This window comes from Bidens hawaiensis, unplaced genomic scaffold (genome assembly GCF_021521415.1).
Source record: "Bidens hawaiensis isolate Kalapana, Puna unplaced genomic scaffold, B.hawaiensis_p1.1 tig00030762_1, whole genome shotgun sequence".
NCBI classification, from domain to species: Eukaryota; Viridiplantae; Streptophyta; class Magnoliopsida; order Asterales; family Asteraceae; genus Bidens; species Bidens hawaiensis.
This window is the reverse complement of record NW_027495131.1, coordinates 19,242-30,663: the sequence shown is the minus strand read 5'-3', so window position 1 is coordinate 30,663 and position 11,422 is coordinate 19,242. Positions and strand designations below refer to the sequence as shown.

The window sequence follows — 11,422 nt, the reverse complement described above, 5'->3', positions numbered from 1 at the left end:
ACAGTTTGGTTATGTTTTTCGATTATCAAAAACCGTTATTAATGGTTTGGCCACTATTTTCTGGTGATTTGTGTTATAAGTTAGGAAATCATGCATATTATTAAACTTAGAAAGATATTTCTTTTATATAGTTATAAACTCTTGCATGTTATTTTCCCTTATTTTGTGATAGTTTTAGCTGGGCATAATTAGTAAGTGATTTTGCAGGTCATAATCTTGTTGAATTAAAGCTCAAATATACGTGGCTGTCGGTCGAAAGTTTGAATCCAATGCCAATGCTAGCAAGTTTGACACTCAAATCTACAAGATTAAAAGATGAACATCTACACATGATGAATACGTGTTTCCCGAATCTGCAAGTATTTAACTTGATAGGACCTATCGGACTTGAACATCCCAGGATCCAACTTGTCAACCTCAAAGCCTGCCATTTGGACGTATATGATCTTTGACTCTAATCGCCCCGAACCTCATCACACTCAAAATCCAATGTTCTAGAGTTGCTGCAGTTCATATCGAAGCTCCCATGTTATCTGACTTTGGTCTTGTCATTGATGACTTTCGACACTTCCGATGTAACTAGACACGGGAAACATATAGCCCGAAAAGAAAGTTTGTCGAAAATAATGAATCACTTACTAATAAAAAAGAATGAATATTTTGTGATTTGTGTTTTGGTTGTAATTTGTAAATTTTATAAGTTGGTTTGTTGTAGTAGTTTTAACTTTTAACTGTTAGTAATTTATGTTTTACTTTTTTTTTCTGTTGAATCTTACTACAAATATTTATTCTTGATTCGTTTCAAGATGTATTTTTAGGGATGTGCAAGAAATCGAAAAAACTGATCCGAAACAAAAAAGAAAAATAAGAAAAACCCAAACTGAAAAACCGAGCCGGTTTTATGTTTTTTTTTTTGTAAAAAACGAACTTACGATTCGGTTTTAGTTTTGCGTGTAATAAAAACCGAAAAAAACTGAACTGGACTGAACTTCTGTATTTTTGTTTTTTACTTTTTTATTTTAAATAATTTATAAGAATTTAATAAATAACTCAAATATTTTTGGTCAAATATGTAATAATCAATTAGTTAATAATTAACAAATATTTATACTTAAATTCATTTTTTCCGGCCGATTTTTTTTTTGTCTAAACTTTTCAAGCTCAAATGGCAAAAACCAAAAAAACTGAAACCGAACAAACCAAAACCGAACGGTTTCAAAAAATCAAAAACCAAAGTTTTGGTTTTTAGTTTTGTTTTAGCTCAAAACAGAACTAAAATGAATCGTGCACACCCCTATGTATTTCTATAGCTTGAGGTAGGCTTAGACTAACTCCGTTTATTATTATTAATTCATTTATATTCATTTATGTATATTTAACGGTATAAATTTTATTAGTAACATAATAAATATTATTAAATTTTGTTAGCTTTAGATGTAGTAATAACTGATATGTAAAAATAGATTTAATATATTATATAAAAGTTCGATAAATGTTAGAATTGCTAATGATAGTGAGCCTATTTGAGCTTGATAAATAAAGCTCTGGCTTAAGCTTGATTCAAGCTTTTAGGAGGCCGATTTCGACTAGCTTTTGAACGAATTGGTTCATTTTCATCACTACTTTTTGGGTTTATTTGTTTTTTCGTTGTGTATTTCGGTTTTTCCAGTTTTTACCATTTGAGTCTTGAAACATTTAGCCCGAAAAGAAAGTTTGTCGAAAATAATGAATCTAGGTATAAATAATTTTTCGTTAACTAATACCTTATTATACATTTGGCCAAAAGTTTTTGAGTTATATATATATATATATATATATATATATATATAGGGATGGATTTTGCGAGAAGTGATATTACAGCGAGAAGTGAATGTATAACTCTATTAATCCCTAATTTGACTCCCTTTCATATGATGTTACATACATATATGTAGGTTGGTTGTATTTATGTCTTAATTACACATTCAAACCAACCTACAAACATATAAATGTACCGAGCCACATTCAAACCTATGTACCTGCACACATACAAACATACACACGCATATACAAACATACGTACACATATACAAACATACGTACCTACACATACATATGCACCTACACAACGCACCTACACATAAGAAAGGGAGTGAAATTAGGGATTAATGGAGTTACACCTTCACTTCTCGCACTTCTCGCTGTAAAAAAACTTCTGAAATGATCCAATACCTATATATATATATATATTAAATTCTTATGAATTACTAAAGTAAAAACTAAAAAAAAATCTAGAAATTCCGGTTCGGTTCGGTTTTTGTTACATGCAAAACCAAAACCAAACCGTTAGTTCGGTTTTTACAAAAACATAAAACCAAACCGTCGGTTTTTGATTCGGTTCGGTTTTGGATTGGTTTTTTGCACACCCCTACTCTTATGAATTGTTTGAAAAGATAAAGGTTTAAATTTGTTACACTTTAATACAAGTGATGAAGAACAACATCATGTTAAATTTGTTACATATGATCTATAAAGTGTCATATTTTTTTTACATATTTTAATATTATGATATTTGTATCCTATTGTAGCTTTGAGTATGGATTCACGAGATCAATTTAGCAAGGAAATCATAATGAGACGCAGTTGTGCTTGAGATTATCGGCTTTGAAGGCCGAACACTAGTGCATAAATTTGTCCTTTTGAAATGTTGGGTTGTTTTGACTTGCAGGTTAACAAAGTTACCACTAAATGGTGTTTTGACTTTACTTGCTGTTAGGCTCTTGTTTTGACTTCATTTACTCATTACATTTGTTGTTTAATCTTTAGCTTCAAATGCTTAATCTTTAGATTTTGCGTTTTTTTTTTAAGTTGACCCTTCCTAACCCGTATCAAAATGACTGTTTTTAGATGAACCTTTCTGATCCAGACCCGTTTTGACCCAAACTCGTTTTAAAAAGTTATATATTACAAATTGATTTTAGAAGCCGTCTTAACCCTAACCCGTTTTATAAAAATTTATTATAGACTGATTTAGCAGGAAAATATAATAAGACAAAATAGGTAGTAGTTTTATTTTAGAAGAAAAATGTAATAAACCAAAATAGTTAGTAGTTAAAAGAACAAAATTTGCCAAGTAAAAGTTGCATAACTTATTGTTTTAAGGTTTTGTATGATGCAAATAACCATAGACATGTTTGCACTATGGTTTGCTTTAACAAACTGTTAGTTTGTCAATACTATAGAGTGAAATTTTATTCATTTTGCCTTATATAAGTTACATAACTTGTGTTCAGATTATTTAAAAGATTTGTATGATACAAATAATGAAATAAACTTAGACCAGTTTTGTATCATTATAAGTTAAAACTTTAAGCTGGGATATAAAACTATGTTAATTTAAATATTTTCCTAACTTTCATTGTAATCATCCGAATCAGATTCAGAACTCGATATGGAAACTCTCAGCTTTTGTTGTCCAAACTGCTTGCTCTCGGACTAAAAGATCTCTGTTTGGATGTCGGGTCAACTTTAACGGTACCTAGACCGCCCGACAATGTTCCAAATATTAAATCTTTCCCGGTTTCAAATCATCATATTTGTTAAGAAAGGATTGATTTGGGTTTTTGCGGGTCCCACGTCAACTCAAGAAGTTGACTTTTTTGACCCGACCCGCTAAAACTTGACTTTGTCATTGCGGTTTCAGTTTCCGCATCTAGACCATCTAAAAGATCAAACTTCATCGATTGGTCAACAGTTTTTAACGAACCAGCCCGACCCATAATGGAAAGAACGACTAGGCCTTCCCTTCATTAGAAGACTATGGATGGAAAACCCGTTTAGTTTTCTTGGTCCTTAAGTTTATTAACCCTAATCTTCTATCATTGTGATTCTATTCATAATAATTGACTTGTTAGAGACTCACGCATTGCAACGACTTAAATTTCGTTATGTAAAGCAGATATTCAACACATTAGAAACTTATATAACGAAAATATAAAAAGTGGTGTTTGTCTGTCGACTTCAAGGACCTGTCTTGACTCGCTAATCGTTATCTATTTTGACACACCATTCAAAATAATTTGAGTATATTCAAGGGTATACTCAAAAAAGCACCTATATGCAAAAAAAATTCAATAATTAGTTCCAATTATACCTTTCAGACAAAGTGTTTAGTTAGATATACCATCATTCATTCATTTGGTTATCCAAGAATATTCATCATAATAACTAAATATTCCCCATCGCCACATCAACCCAGGCCAACGAGCCATGCACTTCGACATGAACCTTTCAGATACACAACCATTAGCATCACAATGTATGAGAAACGAGACCTCTGACAAGCCGACACATTGGTCCAACAAAGAAGCGACATACGAAAAAGTCAACGACTGGTCAACCAATGTCAAATAAGCGCAAATTGTTTTCAACACATTCCCCCTATCCAAAATCTCCTGACCTTCTAGTTCCGACCAAGCATTTGATTCAACGCAAAGAGAACTCACGTTCGGGAAAACCATGAACACCTTCGCTAGGCTTAGTTTTGAATCTTTGCTGAATTTTTCTGACTCCATAAGTGTCAAGTTTTCTACTGTTTTTGTGACCGGGAACTTTAAAAGTACGGAACCAAGATCATAAGAATCAAGCACAAGCGTTTTCAAATTCTCAAACTTTTTGACGATTAAAGTGTCTCGTAAAGATTGAATGAAAAGATGAAAGTGGGATAACCTGGGAGCTTCAATATGCATTGCATCCAAAATGGAACATTTAACTTTGAGTGTGATGAGGTTCGGGGCGATTAGAGTCAAAGTTGAAAGAAAAGCATCAGCTACATCCAAATGGCAGGCTTTGAGGTTGACAAGGCAGATCACGGGATCTATAACCTTTGAAGGATCTAGCAAGTTTAAAACTTGCAAATTCGGTAAACACGTATTGATCTTGTTTAGGTCTTCGTCGTTTAATGTTGTATATTCGAGTGTCAAACGTGTTAGCATTGGCATTGGCTTCAAATTTTCCAGAGACATAAATGCATACTTGAGGTATAAGTCAACAAGATTATGACCTGCAAAATCACTTAATTAATCATTTTTTTCTAAAGCTTGAGCTCAGCTTATAAGTTAGTTTTTCATGCTTGTGTTCGTTTATTATTTATTAATTTATTTAATACTTAATAAGGGCTTCATTAAAGTTTTTTCATAATATATATAAACTAGCATTAAAAACTTAAAACAATCTTTACATAAAAATTAAGGTTAACTCAATCTAACTAATTAAGCCTTTTAAAAACTTATATGAAAACTTGAGCTCAACTCGTGAGTCAATTTTTCAAGCTCGAGCTCGTTGATTATTTATTAATTAATTTAATACATTATTATTTATTTTTAAATATCATTAAGGCTCGACTAGCCTAATGTACTTTTAAGTTTTAAGTTTTAACTCTTGACTTCCGCTTATTAATATTACATTACGGAAACCGATCTCTAGCCAAGCTTTAGCTTTTTAATTATTTCTCGTAATATATAAGAATAATTATATATGTATTAAATTAATAATAAACAAGTTTATTTATGCTCATTTGTGTTCGTTAGTGTCCATAGTTTACAAAAGTAATGAACACGAACAAGCTCAGTTCCTTAACAAGCAAACACAAAGTTTTCATTCGGTAAAGTGCTTATCAACCGTCTGTTTTTCTGACAAAAGCTTAACGGACGTAGAGGTGAACAAAAGAACCCGTTAACCAAACCGACCCGAAAATCATTCCGAAACCGAACCGGTTTGAAACCGATCATGTAGAAACTGGTTTGGAACCGATTGAAACCGTAGGTTCGGAACCGGTTTTTAATTTTCTCCTCTAAAACCAGTTTCAAACCGTTTAACCGAACCGAAACCGGCTAAAACAGGCCAAAAACCGGCCAAAACCCGAACCGAAACCGATCGATCGTAACCTGGTCAAGAACCAGTTTGACACCGATTGAATCCATAGGTTCAGAACCGGTTTGTAATTTTCTCCACCAAAACCAGTTAACCGAACCGAAACCAGCTAAAACCGGTCAAAAACCGAACCCAAACCGATTTTAATCTGGTCAAGAACCGGTTTCAACCAAACCGAAACTGATCATAAACCGGTTTTGACTTTTGTTGACAAAACTGAACCAGTTTTAATTTTAAACCGGTTTGTGCAACGGACGAACACAAACAAGATGCATGCATGCATGCATCAATGCATGCATGATTTCCTAGTTAAACAAGTAAATTAACGTATGAACTTACAATACTTAGAGATCAACGGCAAAATATTCGATACGCGATCCCTATCGAACCCTGAACCATACATCGAAAGCGATTTCAACGTTTCGGAAACCTTAGGCATCCACTTGTTAACAAACTCATCATCTTCAAGGTAGAAATCTTCATGCCCAGGATCCATGCAATATAAAAAAGCAAGCATCGGTTGTGGATGACCTATACGCACCGTTTCGACAGTTTTTAACGTCGAAACTAGGTCGAGAAAAACCAACTTGTAACTCTGAACGTTCTCAGAGGTTATATTATTATTATTATTATTATTATTATTTTCGTACCATTTGATTGAACATGGAAGGTTGATGGATCGGAGGAATGGGAAGACGGTGTTGAAGGCTTTCAAAGCGACTCGGCTGCGCGCAACATCGGTTGAGTCGGAGAGGTGGCTCAGGATTTCCAGAAGCAGAGACTCAGGGAGTGAGTCCATAATTATAATCAACTAGTAAAAAACCCGCGCGATGCCACGGTGGCGACAATTTACAATTTACAATGCGGTGTACTCGTTTATATTAGTTTCTTAGTCGATTTGAACAAAGATGATCACAGTATTAGTTTTCTAGATTAATAATATTCAAACTTAAATCAATTTACGGATGAGCAAATAGTACCTAGTGTTTATCTATAATATGTAAACTTATTGCATTAACTAATTAGCAATATGGAGTGAGAAAACTCACCGGGATGAGGGCAACGAATAATATTATTTTGAAATGCAATCAGAAGCACAATTTTTTAAAACATTTACAAAAGGTATGTATAATCTGATTCAATTTATTGTAATTATAAGAATTGTACAACTCCTATAACATACCATTCAAGAACCATAAAACAAATAATATTAGAAATCCTCTACACAAAATCATGCACCATCCAAGAAGGAAAGAACCATAGAACAGTTGCGTAAGACGCCTCTATACACAATCATGTACCATCCTCCGATCGCTTTCACCACAGCAAGATTATACGACGCCATTTAAACTAATACCACTCACTCCCTCCACCCTAAATAGACCAGAATCTCTGCTGACACCCTACTGTAAATCTCTATAATATTCTCACATAAAGCGTTAATGTAATGGATGCGAGATATCATTAGACAACAATTTAGTTGGACTTTGTCCTCAATAATCTCGATACACGGATTTGAGGACTTTATGGTACCAAAATAGCAATTCTATGAATAAATATGTTATTCAGACTAATATTGTTATAATAAATTTCTAACCTTGAAATGTTGAGCATCAACAAAAGCAGCAGGCCCATTTGGCTTTGCTGCAGAATTGATCAAACACTTACAAAAGAATTGCTAAATGATATTTATGTGTTAACAAATACAGAAAGGTAAAATAGGACTTCCAAAGAGAATTAAGATTTGTAATCTGCATATAGAGGTTGAATGTCATAAACTCGATCACGCGCCTCAAATCATGATATGCGGAATCGACTACAATCCCAGCAAACCCAGCCTGAAAAATATGAACAAATATTTATATTCTAGAAAGCAGTTAAAAGTTAAAACATATATTTAACTGACAGGAATAATATCAAACCTCTGTGATAGGTGATCAACGTCCCTTCCCGTACCATATTTGTTCAATAGTTCCTTGGCTATCTATAAAAATAAAATAAATAAATATAATGAGGAAAGAACACATGAATGTATACATTTATAAAATGGGTGATTTGTAAAGATACAGAACGAACACGAACTAGGCTTGTTTATGTTCGTTTAACTTTAACCGAACAAATGATAAAACAAGGACATAGTTTTCTTATTCGTGTTCGTTCGCTAAGATAATAAATACATAATAATAATACCAATAAACATATGAAAATGTATACCTTTTCCTTGTGGAAAGAAATCCAAAGGAACCATCTGTGAGACATCGTTCTTCTTCACTTAAAGTGGATAAATCTTTGTGGCCTTCAGCATCAATGTACATTGTCGTCCCTTCACCTCCACCTTGATCTAATGGATGCCGATAAGTTTGCATATTTGTAATAGATAAAACACAAAATTAACTCATGATAATAAATAAAAAAAAAAGCATTCTTACTTTGTACACATGGTTGAGTCTTCTCAGAATGAAAATCGGCATATATTTCAGTAATAGATCCGATTTCAATTTTTTCATAAGTGGTCTGGTCTGGTCTGGTCTGGTCAACAAGTGTTACCCTGAACAAACATAGATAAAGTTAGAGGTGGCAACAGGAGTGGGTTGGGTTGGATTTGGTGATGGGTCAGGATGGATTTTTAAAATAGAGGATTAGGATGGATATGGGTCAAGATGGATTAAACTAACCCATCTTGATCCAAGTGAAGGTTGACATACAAAGGGTTTTAAAAACCCCTCAAAAAAATATTCAAAAAAACTATTAAAAAAATAATAACTCAAAATATAAATAAAAAACGCAAAATGTAAAATAACGAAAATGTTTCCCCCATCCTCCTCGTTCAAAAAAAAAAAAAAAACTTTTTGTTGCGGCTCAATTTTGAGTTTTTCGGGTTTTTTTTCGGTTCGGTTTTGTTTTTTTTTTTTTTCATTTCGGTCGGTTTCGGTATCTGCTCGGTTTCAATGATTTCGGTTTCGATTTCTCGGTTTTTTCAGTTTCAGTGTTGTTTTGTTTTAGTTAGTTTTTCGGCTTCGTTTCGTTTTTTTTATTTCGTTTCGATTCTTTTGTTTTATTTTGGTCGGCTACGTTTCAGTTTTTTTGTTTAGTTTTGGTAAGCTTTTTGATTGCGTTTCGTTTTTTTTTTGTTTCGTTTTGGTCAGTTTTTCGGTTTCATATCGGTCTTTTTGTATCGTTTTGGTCAGTTTTTCGGTTTCATATCGGTCTTTTGGTATCGTTTTGGTCGTTTTTCTATTTCGGTTTAGTTTCGTTTCAGTTTTTTTGTTTCGTTTTGGTAAGCTTTTTGATTGCATTTCGCTTTTTTTTGTTTCGTTTTGGTCAGTTTTTCGGTTTCATATCGGTTTTTTTGTATCGTTTTGGTGGTTTTTTTATTTCGGTTTAGTTTCGTTTCAGTTTTTTGTTTCGTTTATCGGTTCGGTGTTTTTGATTCGTTTTGGTCCCGTTTTTAAATTGCATTTAGTTTTTTTATGTTTCCTTTTGGTCAGTTTTTCAGTTTCAATTCGGTTTTTTTGTTTCATTTCGGTCGTTTTTCTATTTTGGTTTAGTTTCGGTTTGTTTGTTTCGCTTTGGTCGGTTCAGTGTTTTTGTTTTGTTTTGGTCAGGATTCAGTTGCATTTCGCTGTTTTTTTTTATTTCGTTTTGGTCGTTTTTCTATTTCGGTTCAGTTTCGTTTTGATTTTTTTGTTTTGTTTCGGTCGATTCGGTGTTTTTGTTTCGTTTTGGTCGGTTCGGTATTTTTGTTTTGTTTTGGTCCGCTTTTTAGTTGCATTTCGCTTTTTTTTTTGTTTCTTTTTGGTCAACTTTTCGGTTTCATATCGGTTTTTTTGTTTCGGTTTGGTCGGTTTTCTATTTCGATTCAGTTTTGTTTCGGTTTGGTCGATTCGGTGTTTTTGTTTAGTTTTGGTTAGCTTTTCGGTTGCATTTCGCTTTTTTTGTTTCGATTTTGTCAGTTTTTCGGTTTCATTTCGTTTTTTTTGTTTTGGTCGTTTTTCTATTTCCGTCAGTTTCGTTTTTGTTTTGTTTTAGTCAGTTCGGGGTTTTTGTTTCGTTTTGATCGTTTTTTGGGTTTCGGATGAGTTTTGTTTCGCACATGATACTTTGGGTATTTTGAAATTGAGAAATTTTGGATAACTTGGATATTTTGTTTTGACCCATTTTAACCTATAAATGAAACTCATTTTTATATTTCCAACCCATCCTGACCCACTTGTAGAATTTTTATTATCCATGCTAACCCATTTTACTTTTAAAGTTCATCCATCTTGACTCAAAACAACCCATTTGGGTTGGGTTTGCCACCCTTAGATAAAGTGTTACCCTAAAAACAGTTAATATGATCCTACATAATTTGCCATAAAATAAGTTAATCTGAAACAAAATTAACTACTTCATGTTTTATATTTCATATCATGTATTCTTTTCACTTGGTGATACAGAAAACGCACCGCAACAAATGCAGCGATGCGCCCTGAACATCGCAAAATGCGCGCAAGATAACCAAGCTATAAGTAAATTGAAGATATGTGAAAATTGCAATAATGAAACTGGAACAAATAAGTGGTTTTAGTGAGCACGATAGATATCTAAAATGCCATCTTTACATTCTCTTATTAAATATAGAAGGAAAGCTTTAGTAAGCATATTCAGTATGTAATAATGAAAATAATAATAATTAGGATAATAATGAAACTAATTTTAAAGAAAGAAAATGAATACTTGTAGGCTCTTTTGCTTTCACCTAAACTCTTTGAGTTTACTACACCTACTTTAATCTAGCTTGCGTATTGGCCCTCCCAGGGGCTGTTTGACAGGTGGTGGTGGTGGTGTAACGAATGAGCTCTCAATATTTATATTTAACGAAACCAACTAAAATTTATCTCAATTAATAATTGAAGTATATATATAATAACGAATGATACATGTAACTATCACAAGTTAAACTAAAAGTGTTTTGGCATATGCATAATAATTTGATGGGCATCATCTATGTGGTCACCGAATTAGTGTTTTAGGTTGAAGAAAATTGTATCTGAACATGCCCAATCTGCTTTACGATCTCGTTCTCTGTCTGTCTAAATTGAAAGAAGATGAGAGAGAGTAGACAAGTGAAGATGAATGAGGCGGTGATGGAGATTTCAAAACCAAAGTGGTTAAGATTGGAGCCAATCGATCATTTGCTTAAAATTAATGTCGATGGTGGTAGAGATTATATCAATAAGGAATTGGTTGTGGGAGTTTTCCTGGGACTTCTTTAATTATTGTTTTTTAACTGTTTATTCATTTATCTCAATTTTGAATGAAATTTATATAAAAACGTAAATAAAAATAATAGCGTTGCAACGACATGTTTGAGTTTATTTTTAAAACACAATATACTGAAAGATATCAAAGAAATAGTAAAAATAATATATTTGAGGAATATATTGAGAAAGATGAAGGGTGAAAAGTAAACATTGCTCATATATACAAAAATGAAATCAAAGATGAAGGATATAAAATGTAATTATAT

General features: G+C 32.8%; 1 protein-coding gene across 1 annotated transcript; it reads right to left on the bottom strand.

The window, feature by feature from the left end:
• Positions 1–4,172: 4,172 nt before the first annotated feature.
• On the bottom strand, positions 4,173–6,709 carry LOC143580895 (F-box/LRR-repeat protein At4g29420-like). Its single transcript, XM_077063808.1, has 2 exons — positions 6,250–6,709; positions 4,173–5,041 (listed from the first exon to the last, which is right to left on the bottom strand). The coding sequence occupies exons 1-2, from the start codon at positions 6,707–6,709 to the stop codon at positions 4,173–4,175; spliced, it is 1,329 nt and encodes a 442-aa protein (XP_076919923.1).
• Between the last annotated feature and the right edge of the window lie 4,713 nt (positions 6,710–11,422).